Source organism: Uloborus diversus, chromosome 4 (assembly GCF_026930045.1).
Source record: "Uloborus diversus isolate 005 chromosome 4, Udiv.v.3.1, whole genome shotgun sequence".
Lineage (NCBI taxonomy): Eukaryota > Metazoa > Arthropoda > Arachnida > Araneae > Uloboridae > Uloborus > Uloborus diversus.
The window spans coordinates 191,512,132-191,535,865 of NC_072734.1; the positions used below are offsets into that span (position 1 = coordinate 191,512,132).

The 23,734-nt window shown below is 32.5% G+C and overlaps 2 protein-coding genes across 2 annotated transcripts in view; one reads left to right on the top strand and one right to left on the bottom strand.

Moving 5' to 3' along the window:
• Positions 1-6,481: 6,481 nt before the first annotated feature.
• Positions 6,482-8,774, bottom strand: LOC129221140 (heat shock 70 kDa protein cognate 4). Its single transcript, XM_054855586.1, has one exon. The coding sequence runs from the start codon at positions 8,687-8,689 to the stop codon at positions 6,752-6,754; it is 1,938 nt and encodes a 645-aa protein (XP_054711561.1). The 5' UTR covers positions 8,690-8,774; the 3' UTR covers positions 6,482-6,751.
• A 959-nt stretch (positions 8,775-9,733) lies between these two features.
• LOC129221142 (replication factor C subunit 5-like) overlaps positions 9,734-23,734 on the top strand; it is a 45,220-nt gene continuing 31,219 nt past the window's right edge. Inside the window, exons 1-3 of the mRNA XM_054855587.1 lie at positions 9,734-9,822; positions 9,903-9,967; positions 14,624-14,760. Of these exons, the coding sequence (XP_054711562.1) occupies positions 9,788-9,822; positions 9,903-9,967; positions 14,624-14,760 (237 nt within the window). The 5' untranslated portion in view covers positions 9,734-9,787. The remainder of the gene's footprint in view (positions 9,823-9,902; positions 9,968-14,623; positions 14,761-23,734) is intronic.

Here is a 23,734-nt window from a genome sequence, read left to right on the forward strand (position 1 = left end):
TACTGTATATACAAACAATGGAAAGGAATGTCCAAAACCCTCAAATTTTAATCCATTACATATAGGTTCGTGCACTTCGATAAGAGGTGAAATATTAGAGCTTAGTTGAAATTGGAATTTTCAACATTCAGGTTTCGTGACACATATCCAAAATTAAGATGGCAATATCTACTAGTTTCTTTTTAGAAAAACATTTCTTACTCTAGCCCTTTGATTTGCTATGCTTTTGTGCTCAATTCTGTACCCAGAGAAGTTGATTAAACTATTTTGCTCTTACCTTAATTCGTTTTTCTCATCTCCTGAACATTTTTTGAAAAGGACTTTGATGCAAGAACCTTCAGTCCAAACTTTTTTTTTAATTCATTTTTGCGTGTGGCCAATAGTATAGAAGTTCCGATTGGTGCTTCAAACGGGAACCAAAGTAAGATCAAACCTCTGCTTTCTAGTAAATAATGTGGGAAAGATTAGCCTTTTTACCAGACACTGATGTTATTGTCAGTCTTACCAAGAATGAGCGAGTCTGGACTTACTTGGTTCTTGCATCAAGGCCCTCAATTGTGTTTTTCAGATTTAAATATCGAAAAATTGCCAGACCAAGTCTTTGAACCTTCGCCGTTCTTTTAAAGTCACTAAAGATAGCCTAAAATTTCACATTTTGAAAATTTCGTGAGAGAGCTCTGTAACCCTTTTATAAGCACTATAGCCAAAAACTGATTTCAATTTCAGAAAAAATGTCCTGAGGGAACCAGTGTTTCCCCTGACCAAAAAAGGGGCAGTGCACTTTCAGATAAAAGGGTACTGTTTAGAGAAGTTTTATAAAACAAAAGGTGCTTCTTTTACTTTTTGGTTTTCTACGTACATACAATGTTAAAGTGTTTTCCATAGTAATTATTTTCAAAATATTGAATAGCTTTTTGATGTTTAGTTTTAAAGGTAATGCAAAAATTAGTCAGATATATTCTAATCAGATTCTTGTGGATAAGTTATTTGAAACGAAAGAGTGAAGTTTCAAGGATAGGCTTATGTGAATCTTTACCTTTAGAAGAAAAAAACAACAACTTTTGTGCAGTTTTGTCTAAACTTTAAAGGGGCAAGGAGGGATGATCAAGTTAAGGCTCAAAAGTTAGCTTAAAAGCTGAAGGGCACAGCGTCCTCCTAAAAAATCTGGGGGTGGGGGGAATACTCAAGAAACCTGTCCCCTTTCCTTTTAATGTTTTTAAACACAATATGTATAATAATGTTTTTTCATTTTAAGATTATGTTTTTAAAATTCCAATGCCGAAAACTTAAGGAGAGTCGCCAATTTCCTATAGTAACTAAATGCAGTATAAAATTGGGTAGAATATACTTCAGTTTTTTAAATGCTTCCAATATATCCACGTGCAGTCGGGTCGAGAAAAAAAAACTCCATTCATTTAAGGGTGAGAAAAATTGAAATTAAGGCCAATTTTTGAGTGAAAAATTTTTAGCGGATACAATACTTCCTTTTTTGTAAAAGAAAATAAAAAGGGGACAAGTGTCCAAGTTCAAAATATGCTCAAAAATTATCAGAAAATTACTCTGCAAAACTAAATACCGAAACTCAAAATTCTGAACCTGATATTAGACTCCAGCACCTAGCAGTCAAAAATTAAACCCAATACATGTAATAACATTGTGCCTAGCTAAACCAACTTCACTCTTCCCATTAATTCAAGGCTTTGTTACCAATTTATTTCTGTCTGATCAATTTGATTTTTGTACTTCCGAGATTGTAAATAAAGTTCTGCATTGAAAACTAACTACCAAGGGTAAGTCCACAAATGTCATGCTTTGAGGGAGAGAGAACTTGGAAAATCATTTTTCGATAATATACCTGGTTTCGTGATTAAACAAAAAGTAAAAAGTCGATTTAAATCGGATTTTTTTATTAAAAATGTTAAAAATTTATAGATATTAATTACTACTTTATTTATGAACATAATATATTTCATACTGTTCCAAACTGTAATTTGAGTAAAAGCAATATCAGGATGGCGACAGGAACTAGAAAAAAAGTTCCGACTTTTCTCTGATTAAGTTCACCAAATTTCCCTGATTTACGTTACTTATGACAATGGTTTCCTTTCTTTGCCCTTCTTGAAAATCATTGCATATTAAATAAAATGCAGTAAAACTGTTTAAGCTGTTAATTAAAAACATATTTTGAAAAAATGCCCCCTTTTTTTTTCTTCCAGGAACCAGTTAACATAAGAATCCTAAGAAATTATTAAAACTATTCTTAAAGACATATCTAATCATGATAAAACTAAAAAATTTCAATGGAAGTAATCTTGAACTGAATTTTCAAGCAGTATAATTGTTGCTGAAAGAATAACAAATGATGGTTAGTATAGAAATAATGTAGTTTTTATTTAAAGAATACAACCGTGTGCAGGTAAACGGCAGTATCTGCAGAAATTAGTTTGAGACATTTGAAGAAATGTGTGGTGTATTCAGTAGTAACAAAAGGAAAATGTTAAATAAGACTTTTTTTTTGCGCCTCTTTTTCAGCGGAAACCAAATAAGCGAGTATGTACAATAAAGTAAAATAGATGACAAAAAGGCAAAAAAAAAAAAACATTAACGACGGCTTCCTCTTTGCCTGTAGGGTTATTTAATTTACGTAGCATAGAATCTGTGGAAGGAAAATTCAAGCTAGGTAAAATAAACAACATTACAGACACAGAAGCAATCTAATCTAAGGAGGCTCATCCTAAGATTGAATACTTTGACCTTGAGGAAAAAGAATGCACAAATATGCAGCACTGTATAATCACACCTCATTAATTTTACATTTTTAAAACAAATAATTGGCGGAAAATTTGCAGGGAATCAAAGTACTTCATTTTGCAAGAGGAAATTTTTTTCATTTTCCCTGAATTTGTTATTTTTTCAAAATTCCGAGTGATAAAGTTCCGACTTTTCCCTGATCTGTCACAAAATATTTGGAGTTTGTCAAAAATCATACTTTATGGCAGAATTAGTTAATTTTGTAGGAGAGGGATTTGGGGTACTTTCCCAAAATTTGTTCAACATTGAAGCCATTTTTAAATTGTTTTTGGCAATATTAGGAAGCCAACAGCTTTGCTCGTAACTTTTTCAAAATTGAAGATTTTAAAACCAAATTTCATGTTATCTTTGGAGACATTAGCTGAAAAACAGGCGTTTGGGGGGTTGATCTCTAAGAAAAAATTTCGAAGTTAGAACCTTAAAGGCATCATTTTATGCTATTTTTGATAGTCAAAAATTTTTCTTATTTTAGACCAGAAATAAAATTGTTCCCATAGTAACTATCACAGATAGGTAATAATGCTTAGATGGGAAAGCTATAGTAAATATATTTTTAAAAGACTTATTTGTCAATTTTTTAAGTGACAAATTTGAAAAGATATACAAATGTCATGAACCCCCCCCCCCCCCCCCGAGAGAGCTCTGTAGAACCCATTTAAATCACTTTCATAGTTAAATCGTGATTTATATCTATTTAAAATTTATTGATTTGAATTAAGTGATTTTTAACGTATGTTTCTCTAAATTTAACTACCCTGCATTAACTGTACTAATAAAGAAGCTGAAAGTGTCTCTGTATGTCTGTTACACGCATAGTGTCTAGACTATTAGGCAGATTTTCATGAAATTTGGCCTAGAATTAGTTCATAGCATAGGGTTGAGCACCTTGAAGTGATTTTTTGAAAATTTGATTTTGTTCCTTTTCTATTCCAATTAAGAACATTTCTCCAAGCAAAATTATCAGAAGATGGACCACGAAATTACCAAGTTATAATGACGTGGAACCGTAACATATTGGAGCAAATGAACAGTCAATTGGAGAGATTCATCATCCATTATTTGTAAATAGACAGGTGAACCAAATGACCTTTTAAATTTTTTTACTACGGGCAAAGCCGTGTGGGTACCACTAGTACAATTTTAACTTTCAACTCCATATATGCATGGGTGCCATTCTAAAAATTGGCCAGGACTGAAAAGCGCATAGCTCCATTTCGCAACGCCAAAATGTTAGCGCTTAGTTTGATGTTTTAGACATATATATGCTAATTTTTGATGCTGTAACTATATAGTAAAACCAAATTGTAAGATTAAGTAAAAATTAAAACCTAAATAAAAAAAATAACATATCATAGTCCAAGATTTTTAGGAGGTAACAGCAGAAAAAGAACTTAGGTAATATTAGAAACAATAAAAAACTTACTATTTGCTACTTCAGAAAAAAAAGCTTCAGATTTTATAGTTCATGTTACATAAATAGTTCATATTTCGTACAAAAAATAGTAATTAAAAAAAATCAGGTATGAGATTCTTGGCTATAAGATGCATTGTGATAAAAACTTTAATAAAATTTTCCAGATTAAGTTAAGAATGGTTGAAATCAACAGATTGAGTGACTTATTTATTTTTTTGAAGGGGGGGGGGGGGGGACAGCTTATCTTTTTAACTTAAGCAGATGGGCCAGTTTTTTGTCCTCAGAAGAATAAGAAATTTTTGGAAAGTGAGAGATTCAAAAGTAGATTTGTTTCATTTTTAAAAATCATTTTGAACGTGGGAAAAAAATCCGATGGCCGAAATTTTTGAAAAGACGGAATTCCGTCCCTTGGACGGAAGTGTGACAACCATGCATATGTGAAACAGATTTCGACTCTTGCAATATTGCTTTTTCTCGAAAGTTACAGATCAATTTGCACAGAACAAAATTGAAATTTGGTTTTTTATACAAAATCACTAATAGTTAAGAAAAGTAATTATTCAGAATAGTATTCTACATGATGGAAACCTTATTTTTAAGCAAATTATTAGGGAACGGATTTTAGTTTCAAAAGTAAAGCTGAATGGAATGGTATGAAATATTACGTTTCAATATGTGAAGTAATGAATAACTAAATTTGTATATTAAAAAAAGGTTTAAATGTTAAATTTCAGCATATATCTATCTTAGTTATGGGCTTTAACTGCAGATTTAGATGATCTTAAAAAAAATTAAATTATTAAAGGCAATTTTTTGGTATTTTGTCCGAAGTTAATGTGAAACTACTTCTCTTGTCAAAGCTATTTAATTTACTAATTGATTAACACAGTCGTTAAGATTAACACGAAAATTTTGCGCAAATCAAAGGTAAATTAATTTAACAGTTGTGACAAAACAAGTATCAAGCTGCATACCTGCCAGTATCTACTGGGAAAAAATCCCGCAATGATGAATTTTTCATTGTTAATCAAGAAAGGAGTTTTATAATCCTTAGTACAACCAAATGTTCCCCACATCTTATACAGAAGAGAAATGATTAAATCCCAAGAATCTTCTGGGGAAAACATCAGTAGTGTAGGCATGGACTCAATTGAACAGAAAACTGTCCAATGGTCCCCATCACAAAAAGAACTTAATTTCACTTTGTTTAAAAGTAGAATTTTAAGCCTTACTTTAAATTCCAATATGAAACACCAATCTCACATCTGAAATTTCTGGAAATCAGCTTAAGTATTAAAAAATGCTTAACATTTCAATGCTTTTTTGTTAATTCCTTAATGTTCAGTACGACTCCACACCAAAATTACGTTAAGATTACCTTTTTTTGCCATAACTTAGTTTAATAAGCATTCTACTTTGAAATAGTCTTAACCATCACTAACTCATTAAAGTAATGTGCTAAAATTAGTAACAGCAAAAAGGAGTCATGGACTTGAATACCTAATCATAGCTGCCAATATGGCAACTAAAAAATCTTTTAATGTATGCGGCAGCTATATTTCTATGCTTTTACCATTATAAAGCATAGTATTAAAATTTAAATTTTCATACTTTCAAATCCTTACCTTTACTTGATCTATGCTTTTATAACAAACAAATAATAAATTTAAAAATAAGTAAATAAACTTTAATTTCCCCCCCGAGTTTTGAAAAGTTGCCGACTTTGCAGCTTTCAAAAACTGTCTACCTAAAACTTGTTCAAAACAATATTGTTTCTGCAAGTTCTTACAGATTAAAATGTTCTCCATGCTTGTGTCTGAAAAAGAAGTGCTCAGTTCTATTCGGGTACATCTCACAAAAGAACATCTTGCAAACTTGAAACTTCAACCGTTCGCAATTTATCGGTAGTATTAAAACCAGAAAACCGTCTGATGCATAAAAACCAATTTGTTATCCTTCACATTTAACAAAAAATCACATCTTACTCAATATCAATGAGTAAATTGTAAACCTACCATTTTAAGATAGTTAGATGTTTTTTTAAACTAAAAACTGGCTAATTCTTTAAAATTTAAAAATATAATTTACACCCTTCCGTTACAACTTTTACATATTTCATGATAAATATTTCAACTTTTAAAAAACTAATTTACACCTACTCTAAATTTGGAGACTGCTTTAAAATATTTCATAACAAGTTACATCAACACTTAATTTTAAAACCACATCTAACTGAAATGAAACCAGAACAGGAAATATCTTACTCTTTTTTTATTAACAGAACTGGAAAGAAATTATACAAAAAAAGAACAGCCGAAGAATTGTAACTAGATGAACAGTCGAAACATGAAAATAAAAATATGAATTGGATGAAAAATGTCCTGAAAAAACTTTAAATTTACCTGAAACATTTGAAAAAGGCAGTTCTTTTGTAAAGAGTCACTTATAAGCTTTCTTAAGCTTATTCCAACAGTCTCAATCACAATCTAAGTTCGAAATAAATACAGGAACGGAATGTCTTTTTTTTTAGTCTACCTCCTCGATGGTGGGGCCACCTGTGCTACCTCCTCCTGGTGCAGCACCTGCACCTGGGAACCCTCCTGGCATGCCCCCTGGGGCACCTCCGGCTGCTTGGTAGATACTGGTGATGATAGGCTTGCAAATGGACTCCAGCTCTGCAAGTTTATCATCGTATTCCTCCTTTTCTGCCAACTGGTTGCTGTCCAGCCACTTGAGCGTGTCGTTGACTTTATCGAGAACCTTCTTCCTGTCGTCCTCGGAGATCTTGTCTTTAATCTTATCGTCTTCCATGGTGGACTTCATGTTGAAAGCGTAACTTTCCAGCGAGTTCTTCGAGGATATCCTGGACTTCTGCTTGTCGTCGTCATCTCTGTACTTCTCTGCGTCCTTGACCATCCTTTCGATCTCCTCCTTGGACAGCCTGCCTTTGTCGTTCGTGATGGTGATCTTGTTCTCCTTACCGGTGCTCTTGTCTACGGCAGAGACGTTCAAGATGCCGTTTGCGTCGATATCGAACGTGACTTCGATTTGAGGCACGCCCCTAGGCGCAGGTGGAATACCAGTCAGCTCGAACTTGCCCAGGAGGTTATTGTCCTTCGTCATCGCACGTTCGCCTTCGTAGACTTGGATGAGTACGCCGGGCTGATTGTCGGAATAAGTAGTGAATGTCTGGGTCTGACGAGTCGGGATGGTGGTGTTTCTCTTGATCAGAACAGTCATGACTCCACCGGCAGTTTCAATACCCAAAGACAGCGGCGTGACATCCAACAGCAACAGATCTTGGACTTGTTCGGATTTATCGCCATTTAAGATGGCAGCTTGGACTGCGGCTCCGTAAGCGACGGCTTCGTCGGGATTGATGCTCTTGTTCAATTCCTTGCCGTTGAAGAAATCTTGCAGCAATTTCTGGATTTTGGGGATACGGGTTGAACCTCCCACGAGGACAATATCGTGGACTTGGGCCTTGTCGAGCTTGGCATCCCTCAGGGCTTTCTCCACCGGCTCCAGAGTGCTTCGGAACAAGTCCGCATTCAGCTCTTCAAACCTGGCACGTGTGATTGTGGAGTAGAAGTCTACGCCTTCGAACAAGGAATCTATTTCTATGCTGGCCTGTGTGCTTGAAGAAAGGGTACGCTTTGCTCTTTCGCACGCTGTTCTCAGCCTCCTCAAAGCTCTCTTGTTGGTAGTTAAATCCTTCTTGTGCTTCCTCTTGAATTCCTGTACAAAGTGGTTGACCATGCGGTTATCGAAATCTTCTCCACCTAAATGGGTATCACCAGCTGTGGACTTTACTTCAAAAATACCATCTTCAATAGTTAAAATGGAGACATCAAAGGTTCCTCCGCCAAGATCAAAAATGAGAACGTTTCTTTCGCCTGTTCCTTTCTTGTCCAGTCCATAAGCGATAGCGGCCGCAGTTGGTTCGTTGATGATACGAAGGACATTTAATCCTGCAATGGTGCCAGCGTCTTTCGTCGCTTGCCGTTGAGAATCGTTGAAATAAGCCGGGACTGTAATTACAGCATTTGTGACTGTTTTACCGAGGTAAGCTTCAGCAATTTCTTTCATTTTGATTAAAACCATGGAGGAGATTTCTTCGGGAGTAAAAGTTTTATTTTCGCCTTTGTATTCCACTTGAATCTTAGGCTTACCGCCGTCGCTGACGACTTCGAATGGCCAATGTTTCATGTCGGATTGCACAGCAGAATCTTCGAACCTGCGTCCGATGAGGCGTTTGGCATCGAAAACTGTGTTACTCGGATTCATTGCTACTTGATTTTTAGCAGCATCTCCGATCAATCTCTCGGTGTCGGTAAAAGCCACATAACTAGGCGTGGTGCGATTTCCTTGATCGTTTGCAATAATTTCGACTTTTCCGTGTTGAAACACACCAACACAGGAGTACGTTGTACCCAAATCTATACCAATCGCAGGAACGGCCATTTCAGAAGAGTTAAGAAATAAATTTAGAGAACGGACAGCGGGCAAACGCACGCGATGACTGCTCGAGATGAAAGACCGTGAAAGCGCGGTTATGTATAAAACAGGCGCCTTTTAGGGAGACATCGAATGTTCTAGAAGCTTCCATGGTTTTCTAACCAATCAAACCAGAGCACGCTCCTACCTGACGTCATATAAAAGTGACGTCAAAGCAACATGACTATTTTATTGGACGAGAGAACGGTACTCTTCGGCTCTCTTTCCGCAATTCGAGGTTGCCACATTTGGCAATTATCAGTTTTTTGTTGAATTGATGCGATAGTGGTTGACAATAGGATCGAGTAAAATTTACAATAACGAATATATTTCTTGTGTCTCATGTCAAAACACGTTATAATATTCCCTTGAATCATTAAAAGAGACAATATTCATAAATGAAAGGCGTAAATAGAGACCACCTGTAGTTAAAAATATGTAGTGTGCTTCCGAGCCACATGGTTTTAGTTTCGCCCTTGTTAGTCAACGTTTAGATCGTTATGAGGAATAAAATTGCTTCGATTCGTTGAAAATATCGTTGACAAGTATCATAGCTATCTTAGGAAACTTGAAATTCTGTAACTAAAAGTTATAATATTCACAAATACATAAAAAAACATTTTTTGAGTAGTCTTAAGTTGGCGATATTTCTGAGCGGCATATGATCAGCAAAAACATAGCAACCTTACCCTTCAAACATCTTCTTCATTTATTAATATTTAATACAAATTTATAAATTTTTATAATCAAATAAAATAACTTTATCTCTTTGGATCATATTTTATAAAATAATTTAGACTCTTAAAATTATTATTCTCAAGAGAAAACTGAACTTTATCAAAAAAAAAAAAAACTAATTAATTTTCCAAACTTTGATGTATTCTTCATAGGGGGGAAAAAATTACATTTTACAGAACATTTCTCTTACGAATATTTTACAAATGAATAATAGTTCTTTCAAAAACAAAAACAAAAAAAAATTCTGAACCAACAAAGGAAAAATCCATGACCGCAAGAGAAAGATACCCGCGCACAAACAAACGTAAACAACAATTGTTTTAAAAAATGAAGGATTCTCTAGCCACGTTTAGCTTACCTTGGTATGAATTACAATGAATTATCTTATTATATCTTTTCCCCTGTATAATAAAATATAAAATAAACATATTGTATTTTTCAGGGTCGAAAAGTATCGTCCTGAGAAGTTAGATGATCTCATAGCTCACGAGGATATTATTCGCACTAGTAAGGAATGATTTTCTTACGCCCACTCTTTATTCAAATATAAGTGAATTTGAGGTTCTTGCATGCAGAAGACAAGGGTGTCATGTCAGTGACATCCCAGAGACTAGCAATTTTCAAAAAAGTGGTTTACATTTTAAAAATCGCTAGCCCCAATATTATTTCATTTTTGTTGCATTGCTGAAACAACAATTTACTCCAAATCCAAACTATCAAAATGTCTCTGAGCTTTAATTGGCGATTCTTTTGTGTGAAAATGTGGACAAAATTTTTTTAAATTTCGAGTTCTTCTGTGACAAACATGTTCTGCCTTATTTTTCTGCACTGAGCTAGTTACCTAACAAACAAAAAAAGAAAATACATGACCGAAAAAAGTTGCTAAGAAATGATCAGAAGTACTAACTTGTAGAAGACTTAATACGGACAGTGTAGGCATATCCAACATAATGAAACCAACAAAAATTGAATTAAAAATAAATACCCTTTTGAAGAAATATAAAGTAGATTTTTACAAAATTTTAGTGTTGAAATTTAAAAATTAATTATAAACATGTGTTTTGGGGTTACAAGGAGTTTTTTTTTAATGCAAGAAATGTGAGTAATAGAATTAATGAGATCAGTGAAAAAAATTTTTTATTGGTGCCTTTCATTCATCCCATTGCAAGTAAACAGCTGTTTTCAGAAAATTATTCCTGTACTGTTCTGTTTTAGTATGTCATGGTATATTTTTAATATTGGCGACCACTATTTATTTTATTAATTGTTGGCATGTTTGGTCAAAGTTAAATAGAAAATGCCTTTTTGGCATTACCAAATATTATTTTCAGTAGCGGATTTTTGGGGGGGGGGGGGGGGCTGCCCCTCCGAAAGAATGAAATAATTTTTCTATAGGGTGGGTGGTATCCAATTTTCGGTGCCCTCCCCCCCCCCAAAAAAAAAAAGATTTTTCTGTATCTGCCCCTGATTTTTTTTTTAAAGGGATTTTTAAACCAAAGCAGGGCTGCGTAGTTTGTGGAAAAAGGACCAACTTTGGGAAATTTAGAGCCCTCGACTGTGACTCCTTTTTCCCATGACTCTTCAAGCACAGGTACAGTTGTGAACTTTGAGGAAAATGACCGTCTCCGACTCTTGGGTACTTAAACCTTTGACTCCCAACTGACTTTGACTCTGCAGCCCTGCTTAACCTGTTTAACAACAGCAGAAAGAGGAAGAAGCGCTTTCCCAGGCCCGCAAAAATCCGTTCCCATGGACTCGGGCAATTTTCGTTATTAAGCCTAATTTTATTAAAAAATTCATATAAAACCTTTACTGCAGTCAAATGCGCTAAAACTTATGAATCACTATCATTAATATTCCCTGAATACCTTCCAAGAAAATTTTAAACATAGTATAAAACAATAAATGCAAATTTTGAGGAAAAATGTTTTTTTTTTTTCCCAGTAAAACAAGAGACTGTCTATGTACGTGGTTTAAAAGTTTGTGTACAAGCATTCAAAATGCAGGCAAAACATAAGAAAATCAAAACAAAACAAATTTCAGAAAAAGTGAGAAATATTATATAAAACTAATTGTTGCTGAAATACCTCTGAAGCTTTGATGTCCACTTGTCATTTACTTACCCTAAAAATCTGCACTAAAACCCACATCCTGAGTATCACTGACCTGCCTCCAATATTTAAAATTCCTTCCTTTTCATATATGATTCATTCGTCAATTTTTACATCTGACCCTCCGTCAAAAATATCCCCCTTTTATGCATCGTGATTGAAATAAAACTACACGTAACCATACGGAATACAATCCAGCAAACTCAAAACTGAAATTTTTACCCCACCCCTAACCAATAAATATTCATCCTTTCCATTTCAGTAAAATATAAACAAACACAAGGAGCAAAAGTCATAAATCTGAGTTCTGACTAATTAAGCGTCAGAGGCTGTGATACGTGCAGTTGTTTTTCTTAACCAAGTCCCAGGATTAAAAAAAGATAGTCGGACCCCGATTCAACGAATTCATTCTAAAAGCCCCAATAAGCAGCTGCGCAAAAATATCCATAGTTAGAAAGTGTACACTTTTTATTCAGGGTTCCACCACTTATTACACACTATAGTTAATTTAAAATTTTGTTGTACTTAAAATTTTGTCGTAATAGATTTTGACAATTTTTTGATATTTGACTAACTCGAAATAGCTCTTTTTCTACTTTATGGAGAGAAGAAAGTACTGTGTCATTTACAGCCTACAGCATGAGGTATGTTTTGACAGTTTCCATTCCATGAAAAGCAAAAAGTAACTTTTATTAAGAGTTTCATTATCGCTTTCTGCAACAGAATGGTCATTCATTGGTTGCCCACTCCACCGTCAAACGCTGCTGATTCCAAGAAAAGTCTTTTTCTGCTTCACACAAGATGGGTATATCATTTGCAAAACATTCCTAAATCAAATTAACAAAAAAAAAAAAAAATTTGGCTGTTAAAATACTTTGTTAATTCAGGGTTTATTATTCGGTAAACGGGGTTTTGCCTTCATTTTAGTCAGAGAGTGAGATAAATTCGCTAAAATGTGAAATTTGTTAAAGGTTCGTTAAATCGTGGTCCGACTGTAATATAACCAAAAGCACATATTGAAGGTCACTCTGTAAAACAATATTGAAAAAAGTAACCGACTTCAACCTTTATCTAGTGTCCTTTAAAAATTCAAATATATCGTTCAAACGGAGATCAGACAAACATACTCACGGCCTGCCTAGCACAGAAAGCAAATCACGCCCGCAATAACTTTTCTGCTGGGGGGAGAAACGGGTAATCACATATACGTGATCATGGTCGAGAACGGGTTAAAATTTTCATTTAAATGAAAAACAATCTGCTAAAAAAATTAAATCATTAAAAGTAAAATAATCCTCAAAATAAAAAAAAAAACTGAAAAGGAAAGAATTTAAAAGTCTTCGGCCCGGAGGGCAATGCAGACCAGAACACACATAAAGTTAGTATATTTGCTGATAATTGGAAAATACGGGACAGAAAAGGTAATCAAAAACTCCAGGGAATGCAAATTTTGTTTGTTTTAATGAAATTCAAGCAAATGTAATGGCAAATTGAAACAAGAAATACGACCATGGCAGATGAGGGCAGTGTTAGTTAATTTAAACCAACTTGATTTAAATTGTGATTGAAATCATGATTTAAATCAAGTGATTAAAAAAAATCATTGATATGAATTAAGCGATTTTTTAACAAAATCATATTAATTAAAATCAGTTGATTTTACTTTTATAAATTTGCATTTTTAGAATGTATTGCTCTAAATTTTACTACTTTGAATTATACTATCTTAACTTCAACAGACAAAACTACATAGATCCCTCTTTCTGTGTGTGAAACAAATTTTCACTCTCGCAATACTGCTTTTGCTCCAAAATTACAGTTTAGAACTAAATAAAAATTTGGAGTTTTTCTTGTACACCATGACTAATATAGTTCAGAAAAGTAATTGTTCAACATATTATTTTACACTAAAAACGTACATGATAATGGAAACCCTATCTTTAAGCAAAGCTTAAAACAAAATCACATTTTATATAAGCAATATAACAAATTTATAAATATTAAAATATTATTGAATAGTTAGAGAACTCATCTTAATTTTAAAAGTAAGTTGAATGAATTCATTTATTGTATAAATTTATATTCTCTTTACAAATGTAAAGTAATTAATACCTACTAATTTTTGAACATTTAAAAATTTTAAAAAAAAAATCTGATTAAATAAAAAAAATCAGACTTTTTTGATTTAAAAAAAAATTATGAACCTTGACCAGAACACACATAAAAGAATATTTGCTGATAACTGAAAAATACAAAGATAATCAAAGCCTCCAGGGGCTGTAAATTTTGTTTGTTGTAATGAAATTCAAGCAAATGTAATGGCAAATTGAAACAAGAAATATGACCATGGCAGTTGAGAGATATAACCCTTATTGTGTTAAATTTCCTTAGATAGTTCAAAACTTTTAACTATAAAATAATAAATCCAAGCTATAAATTCACTTCTCTCGTCAAAGCATTTATTTTAATTTACACAAGTAAAATATATGCAAAAAGTTTTCTGTTACAAAACCAAGGCCAGATACAAGGACGATCGCCCCCTCCTTGAGCCGAGGTACAGGGACTTTCTTCAAGTATATTTATGATATTAAAAATTCAAAAACGCAATTTTATATAATCATCAATGGTGTAAGGAGAAAGGGACCTCCTCCCCGAAATTCAAGCCTTGAAAACGAAATCCTAATACATCTTTTTTTACTCTTGTTTAGAGATAAAGGCTCTAACTTTCTACAGGATTTTTTTCAAAATTGAAGTTCCAAAACCTCAATTTCAGATGATATTATAGATAGTTTAGAGGCCACTCAATGAATATTTTTCGAAAGAAACACAAGTGTATTACACCCTCGAATGCGTAAGGTTAAGCGGAGGGGTTTAGCACACTCCTCCGAAATTTTTTTAGAAATTAAAGTTCTAAAGAGTAAAAAATAATCGCCCCTCCTTGAAAATTTTCTGAATCCGTCCTTGTACAAAACATCAATGTTTTTGAACCAATGTATAAATATCATCTATGTTGCACCTCTACATTCTTGAATTCATGTAATTTTTTTTCCAGTCAACAAGTTCATAAAAGAAGATCGACTACCTCACCTACTCTTCTATGGGCCTCCTGGAACTGGGAAGACGTCGACCATCCTGGCTTGTGCCAAGCAAATTTACTCGCCGGTGGAATTTGGAAGCATGGTCCTAGAAGTATGTGATTCACTCATGCTTTTAATTTATTTTTATGTAATAACGGTAGGGTTTTAATATGGGGTTACACTATATTGTTGGATTAGCTGCATTGCCCGGTCTACCTGGAAAATAAAAATTGTGTCAAGTGCTCTATATTCGACAATCAGGCTTAAATAAATAAATTTTATTAAAACATGCAAAATTTCCCTTACAAACAATAACGACTGATATTAAAACTCTTTTAAGAAATTAAATCAAGAAAGATGTATTTAAAAAGCGTAACCATGAAAACAAAATAAAATAAGCTTAAAAAATTAAAATGCGGATGAAAATGGATAAAAATTTTATTGGAAATGAGATTTTTTGAACTTGATTTAAAAAAGATTGTAACTTTTTTCCTTTCGAGATTGAAGCGTAGTCTTTCGACCATAGGTCGAGAAAGATCTGGGGTAAAAAATGTCGCTTTTTGCAATGGTGTCAAAAAGAAAACTGTGGGACAATTCCTTCACTTTTTATGGATAGATTTAATGAAGAAAGTACGTAGTGCCTAAATTTCAGCTAAGCCTAAACAAATTCGAGTTAAAAAAGCAAATAACTCCCGCTGTAAGTAGGTAGAGCATTGAAACAAATAGCGTAGAATGCAGGAAATTCTACTCTTTCTGACAATATATAATAATAGTGCAAGTCATTTTTCACCCCCATATTCAGGAATTTATGTGAAAAGTGGGCTTATATTGGAATAAAAAAAGAAGTATTCATCGAATTTGTTTCGAACTGGTCTGCAAACCTTTTCAGACCTTAAAGGAACAAATTGAAAATTTCAGCGAAATCGGCCGGGTAGTTCTCGAGTTTTGCGAGTTCAAACTCACCGACTCTTTTTGGAGACTTCACTTTATACTATGTAGAGATAACACACCCATTATTTGGAAAACATTTAAGGGAACAACCAGTTTAGAAGGTCCAAATTTTAGTGTCTTTTGTAGATATTTTTAACACGAAAGAAATAATCAGAATTTTTTTTAACTTGGAGGATATTTTAGTCATCTTTTGAAGTGCACCTTGTAGTTTTTTGAAGTCATTTCCACCAGAAATAGTGGAGTTTGAAGCTGTTGTCCATTGGCAGTCGCTATTGGAGCTTGTTGCTGGTGAGCGTGACAGAAGCCACGATTTTTTTCTGTAATCGTTACAATTTTTCTTTCTTGTGAACAACATATTTTTGAAGAATACGAACCTAATTGTGATCGAAAAGGTTAAAAATTGCATGTTTTTAAGGTGTTTGATTATAAAGTCTTGTTTTTTTACCTTTTTTTTTTCACATTTCTTGCATTAAAAAATTTTTTTTCATCAATAATATCATCTCAAAGTTAGGTTCATATACAGTATAATTATATGAAGAATATTTACACAAATTTTCAGAACAATTGGTCAATAGCTAGAATGCCCAACAGTTGAAAAAAAGTTGTTTTGAGAAAAACAGGTTTTTGAAAAAAAAAAAATGCCCCTGAATGTTTTTGAATCTCCAGTGTCATTTTCAGTGCTCATAACATTGGAACTAATCAGAATTTTTCACTGCAAATTTAACTACATATTCTGGAATAGTTTTATTAACCAGGATTCGTACGCTCCTTATAAACTCCTGCTTTTAGGGGGGTCCTTAAAACTCCTGAATTTTGCTATTATCTCCTTACAAACTCCTTATTTTTGATTCCACATGGCCTTACGATTTTCTTCTATCGCCAAGCCGATACAAGTGAATACGTTATACGAAATTTTACACGAATTTGGTATCTTTTCATCTCTTAATACCGGGAATCCGATCTTTTTGTTAGGCTATTTTTTTCCTACATCCGAAAATTTTTTCCTCATTCTAAATTTCCGATAATTATGTTGATAATTACTATTAATGTACATCTTGTAGACTTGTTAAAGTACATTCTAAAATTTTTTTGCTTTAATAAATTCTTTTATTTGCTGTTTTTAGACTTTTGATGCTTTTATTTTTATTAAAGCTTTCCCTTTGCATCCAATGAGAATCAATTTCTTTTTTAAATGCTTTTTATCCTTTTTTAGAGGGCAAATAAATGAAATTTCTTTTTATTCCTATAAAAATCATGAAGTTCAAGTTTTCAAACAAAATTGTGTCCTTTATGAGGGTCCAAAAGTTGAAAAAAAAAAATCGTTGGTTTAATTTGATTTTTGTTTCAACTATGCCGACTGTTATTAATAATGCATTTATTGTGGAGCTCTAAAATGCAATTCTAAAATAATTTACTTAAATAAATTTTTTCATGTGTGATTCTTTTTACTTTTAATGCATTCACTTCAAAAATCGCAATCTCTTAGCATCCGCTATGGGAATAAGATTTTTTTGCATTTATGACATTTACTATGCCTTGTAAAGAGGCAAAGAAATTAATTTCATTATTATTTTTTTTTTAAATTCGTTAAATTACAAAATTTTAAAGAAATTCATGCCCGTTAAGAGTGTGGAATGTCAGAAAGTTAAATACGGAATCGCTGGCTGAAATTAATGTTCGTTTCAACTGTTTTAAGTGTTTTATTTCATACGTAATGTGTGCAGTTGGCAGAGTTTGATTTTTTTTTTTTCAAAATTTCAGTCAGATTTTTTTTTTAATTTTAAACATTTATAGATATTAATTATTTAACATTTATAAATTAACATTTTATGCAATAGATGAAAGAGCAACTTAATAGCTAAACAGTGGTACCACTATTTCTTAGAATTATAATTTTTATAGTTTTTAGAAGAAAAATTCTTTAAATTACTCAGTTTTATTTGTTTATCAGCTTCAAGTCACACAAAAATTTTGAAATTGTCTATGAAATGTTGATCTACTGTGATGATTAATATAATTTGTACTGTTTCACAAAAGGATCCTTAATCCTTTCATATAATTCAAATAAAATTTTATGTGAACAATCTTCGTATAAAATATTTTACTTAAATGCTATATACAAATATGATGACTAGAAGCAAGTTCTGGACCCAGTTAGGCTGGTCCTACTCAGTTTATTAGTCTCCAATTAAGATCAACAGCCCTCTTAAAGCTATCGACCCACTAAATAAATTATAATAATAAATAGTTTTTACTTCATTTATCTTGATAATGAGTAGTAATTGTTTTTAGATTTACATGAGGATAGAAAAAAATTAGCTTCATTATTAAGTAATACATTTTCATGTTCCCAGTTTGTAATGACCTAAAAAAAATTTTTGCTGAGAAATTCTTTTGTATTTAAAAATAAAACACGTGTAAAAATTTTTCTGACCTACACCTAGTGTTTCGATTAGTACAAGCTAGGTGGAGCGAAGTTAGGTTCAGAATTATAAACTTTGCATGGGTGGATTTATAGGGGGGGGGGCATAAGGGCAATACCCCCAGTTTTGAGAGGACTTTATATAGTAACACATCTTTCAAAATCTTAAAACAAAAAAATCATGACTTTTTTTTTTTGAATAGTTCAGTGAAAATGAAGAGAATAGCAAATGTCCTTTTCTGATGGGAGAAAAGAAAAGGACAAAAAAAAAAAAAAAAACTAACATTAAATACAAATAGTGCAGCTGTCACTGGGGTGCTGAAAATGTGTCTAAATTCACTATTTTGGACTGAAAACCATTTGGGCAAGTGTATGAAAATATAGGCTAAACAAGCTATACATTAAGCTGAAACACTCAATAATAGTTGACGATTATTTTAACAAATTAGAACCTAAAGCAAATGGGGGAGGACCCCCCCCCCATTCGCGCTAACGGAACGATCTACTCGTTATGATTTGTGTCCACATTTAAAGCGGATTTGTGCATAATATTTATGTTCTTAATAGATTAATTGGCTTTTTGAGAGATTCTAAAAAATAGTTCCCCCCGCCTTTTAAAGAGAGAGAGAAATTTAATTCTAACACAAACTGAATAAATTTCAGTTATCTGAGTGTTCTGATTAATTGAATCTTTTTACTTACTGGGAAAGTACTATTTTACTTACTTTATAAATACTGTTTAAAAAGTAAGGTAAGTCATAATCATCTAAGTCTAAGTGAGTCAGTCCTTGTCATTATTGAAATCTAAATAATTGAGTCATTAAAAGTTTTGGAAAATTTGTGTAAAATTTTATAAAAATCTATAAAAACCCTAACAAAGATTGGTAAAATCCTTTGGTAAGAGCCTTTAATTGTGAAAACTGAGGATTTTTTGTAAAAATTACAAAGAAAATCAAGCAAAAATCTGTAGGTAAGAGTGAATTACAAGCTGAATTTGCCTATAAGATAAACAAGCTATTGCTTAGGGTCCATGCTTTGAAGTGGGTCCCTAACTCCCAAAAAAAAATTGCATGATTCGTTCCTTAAAAAATGAAAATTGGTTGAAAAAACTAATTTTATTTTCAAGTGCTTGAACACTTTGAATGTTTGGAAACATGTGGCTACAAATCTTAAATTTTAAAATTTCTAACAAATGGTAGAGGAAGAGAAATGCCAAAATTTGTCAAATTCAGCTCCTTGCCACATCCTGCATTAAAAATGTAAAAATCATGGTTCTTGCGTTTGTAACATATTATTCGAAATAAATTTTTGTGACTCACATGTTTCATATCTTGCTATATATTCAATCCCTAAAGCAGTATTTTGGAAATTCTTTAGCGTTGATTGCTTTTGTCTTACTTCTACTGCATATTGTTAATCTGTTTAGCCCGGAAAAAAAAATCATACACTACCTCTATTCCTTTTCGTTTTCTGCACTTCTTATAATTAAAAAAAGGTTGTTGTAATGAGAAATCTATAGTTTATTTTTTCTTTCAAACTTAAAATGGCTGTTTCTTACAAAGTTTGAAAAATACTGTATGACTGTATAATCTAGTTATCACTTTCTTTGTCTGTCCCATTAACCTTTATAAGGCTTCAAAATGCAGAATTTTATATCCATTTTACAAAATTTCTTCCGGGGGAGAAAAACCCCCGGGACCCCTAAAATTAGAGATATTCTGTTTCCCACTTAAAAGGGAGCCCTGTGTCACTCTCTTGATATCAGCCCCCTCTCTTAAGGTCAATTCAAGAAGGACAACATGAAAACACACATTAATAAAAACAACACAAAAAAGTAAAGCATAGACAAAAACATGGGAGTGGGGGGGGAGCTATAAAAATGTTGCTCAAAAAAAAAATATCCTGCCCCCCCCCCCCCAGAACTCAGTCCTAAAGCCGCCTATGAAACTTTGGTATTGGGATTATAAAAACAGTACACCTAAGTATGGTACTTCATTATTTGTTTATGTACGATTTGCTTCGGTCATGTGAGTATCATATGTACTTGCGTATAAGTCGGGGCCCCCTATTTTTAGAAGAAAAATCGGGAACAAATCGGAAACCCACGTATAAGTCGAGTTCGTACTTTTGGTAAAAAGTGGGATTGTTTTGCAGCTAATTTTGAATTTAAACGTTATAAAAAGGAGGAAAATGAAATGTAATGAACATTTTTATGTTGAAATACATCCAGTTTTTATTCTTTTGCACCAAAACTGTTCACTTTTGCAATCACGATTTTTGTAAAGGGTTTAATTTCACTGTTACATTTTTTTTTCAGGTGTTGCTTTCATTTTGATTTTATATCAAAGTTTTATGCTTTAGTCATATTACATTATTCTTAACAAATGAGCATTACTTCGCAACTATCGGGAAAATTCGCAAAAAGGGGATCCCCACAATTTTGTGTTGTCAGCCATTTACTGTAATTATTAATTCTTTATTTCACAGTCAGACCATGTAAAATCATAGCAGAATGTTTAAGTATTTAGCTCTTTAGCATCTGCTTAAGAGAGATGGACTAAAATCGAGAAAATGTTCACATTTTCAAGTGTTTTTTTTCTAAGAAAAGATCGAGGAAAATTTTCGGAAATTCTGCCCTGTCAGGGTTTGTACGCTCCTGACAAACTCCTTACAAACTCCTGCTTTTTAAGAAAAGAAAATAAGGGCCCTTAAAACTCCTGAATTTTGCTATTATCTCCTTAAAAACTCCTTATTTTTCTTTATTCTACATGACCTTAAAGATGTTTTTCTATCGCCAATCCGATAGAAGTGATTACGTTGTACCTAACTTTACCAAAATTCCGAATTATTCGTCTGCTAATACCAGAAATCCGATTTTATCGTTAGACAAATTTCTTCCCCACATCTGAATTTTTTTTTTCCAATTTTATGTCGATTATGTAGATAGTTATTTGTAAAATAACATCTTGTAGATTTGTTAAAGTACCATTCTAAAGTGTTTTTTTTTTTTTTTTTGCTTCTATAAATTCTTTTATGTACCTCCCCCCCCCCCTTGTATTTGAATTTGATTTCGAGGCGGCTCACATCAAAGAAAATGCAGTAAATGCATATTTTACTATAAATTTAGTATGTTTTTGCGTTCAATGTTTTGTATGAAAACAAAAGTAAATAATATTAGAGTTGTACATATTTTTTCTGAAATAAGTTTTAAAAAATACATCTTTAAACAGGTAACTAGTCCTTAAAAAATATAATGAACTCCTGCGAAACTCCTTAAAAACTCCTTACTTTTGACTTTCAAAGTTGAGTATGAACCCTGCCTGTGTATAAGTTGACCCCCTAACTTTAAACCTCATTTTTTGTAATAAAATTTTGTAAAAACACAAATATATACGGTAATAAGGTTGAAAGGTACGTATTGTTTGTAATAGAATAAATCAGTTCAGTTCCAGACATCATTTCAGTCGCACAAAATTAAAGTGTTCCTAATTTTATATGATTTAATTGTTCAAGATGGATATTATTTATACTGATAAATGTTTTTTTTTCTAATTAAGTTATCTATCTGATAATTAAACGATATTAAAAACTTTTTTTAAGGATGAAAAAAGGATATTTTGCTCATTGCAAAACTTTCAAGGGATGGTAATGACTTGTACCCAGGTTAAATTTTCTGTATATAATAGCTGCACCTTTCCCATTATTAATAAGGTATATTATAATCAGCACGCTTGAGTACAGTAAATTTTTTTACCCAACGCTTTGTTTGCTTCAAGCATTCTTCAAAGAAATCCCTTGTCGAAAAAGAAGTACTTTAACAGAAAAAAAATATTTGTACTTGAGTGTGCTGACTCTAATATGTCTTGTCAATAATAGGAAAGATGCAGTCATTATATACAGAAAATTTATACCGGGTATAAAAGGGTACAATAGGGTGGTTCAAAAATACATGTAAAAAAAAGTTTCTCCTAGATACCAGGACACCCTCAACATTTTAATTTTCTAACGTAATTACAACGCGAGTTATTCTCATAAACAATAAATTGGAAAATTAACATCAATAACCCAAAATTCAAATTGGTTTGGTAGTTCACAAATATATGTTAAAAAAAAGTTTCTCCTACATAACGGGACACCCCTCAATATTTTAAGACTTGTGGATAATAATATACTGGAAGAATTTTAGCTTCCTATTTCAACTGAAAGAGGCTGCTCAACCCCCCCCCTAAACTTCAAATGTATGGGGAGGGGGGTTAAAAAAATACATTGAACGGAAAAAACAATGATACATATTATAATATACCCTAGTAATATGCACATACATTGCAATAAAATAATTATTTACAAAAAAAAAACAGCTGGGGAAATTGAATGTTTATAACATTTTCTATGGTATGGCTTATGTTAAATGGAAGGGTCATTGAGCACCCTTTTACATTTGAGTAAGAAGCTAAAACTTTTACAGCATAATGCTATTAGTAAGTCTAAAAAAAGGGGGGTGTTTAGCTGAAAAAAAGATTTTTGAACCACCCTAACATACCCACACACTTATGCCTGCACACATACACACATGCCTACTCACACACAAATACACACATGCCTGCACACAGACACAAACATACGCCTACATACACACACACTTGTGATTGCGAAAACCATAATTTGAATTCAAGATGTCAAAATTCAAATTAAGTTTTTTTTTTTAAATTATATCTATTCTGTCTTTTACAGGGTTCATACCCTTCAGGGAGAAAAAAACTCAAGCACTTTTCAAGGCAAAAGGATTTTTTGAACTACCTGATACAAGTCACTACCATCACTTGAAAGTCTTGAAATAAGCAAAAAATCTTCTGCTCATCTTAATTTTTTTAAAAATATTGTTTAATTATCAGACAGATTAATTAAATTAGAAAAATTAGCACTTATTAGTTTAAATTTGAGTGATTGAAATGATGTCTGGAACTCAACTGATTTATTCTATTACAAACGGATATGTACCTTTAGAAATTTGATCATGACCTTCGTCACCTAACTTTTACTAATCGAAACATTGTGCTACTGATTGAAAAAGAAAATATTAAAGCATGCCATGTTCTCTCTTTTTAAAACATATTAATAAATTTTTATTTGAATAATCAACTCAAACCGTTACTTTAATTCAAAAAACACACAAGTCACATCTTAAATATATTATTATGAGTTATGCTAAACATGTTTACTTTTTAAAAACAAATTGATAAATTCAATTTTAAATATTTATTTAACTTAAAATTTTACTTTAATTCCCAAAATTTCCGGTGAATATTAATTCTAAAATATGCAGGTAGGAGGAAAGGAAGCAAATCTGAACAATTTTTTTCTGTTCTTTATTTTTCAAAAAATATTCTCAATTTATCCATACAAAAATCTCCAAAATGTTGAATAGTCTTTTCCTTGTGTCATGGAAAAAAAATATATGTATTTCTTTATTTTATGGTATTTTAAAAAAATGTCTTTCAGATATTCACAAGTGCTCCTATAGGGAGACACACAAATGTGAACAGGCCTGGAGAACTAGTTCTGTTCATATCATCACCATATGAACGCATCCCCATATGAACCATACGAACGCATCATCACCATATGAACGCAGTGAAAAAATGCAGGACACGCATTTCAAAGAAAAACTCTTGAATGTGAAACATATATGAGGGTCAGTCAGAAAGTTGGTTGT

What these genes read in the sequence shown, in the direction of transcription:
- LOC129221140 (XM_054855586.1), bottom strand. Translation starts at nt 8,689, where the DNA reads ATGGCCGTTCCTGCGATTGGTATAGATTTGGGTACAACGTACTCCTGT.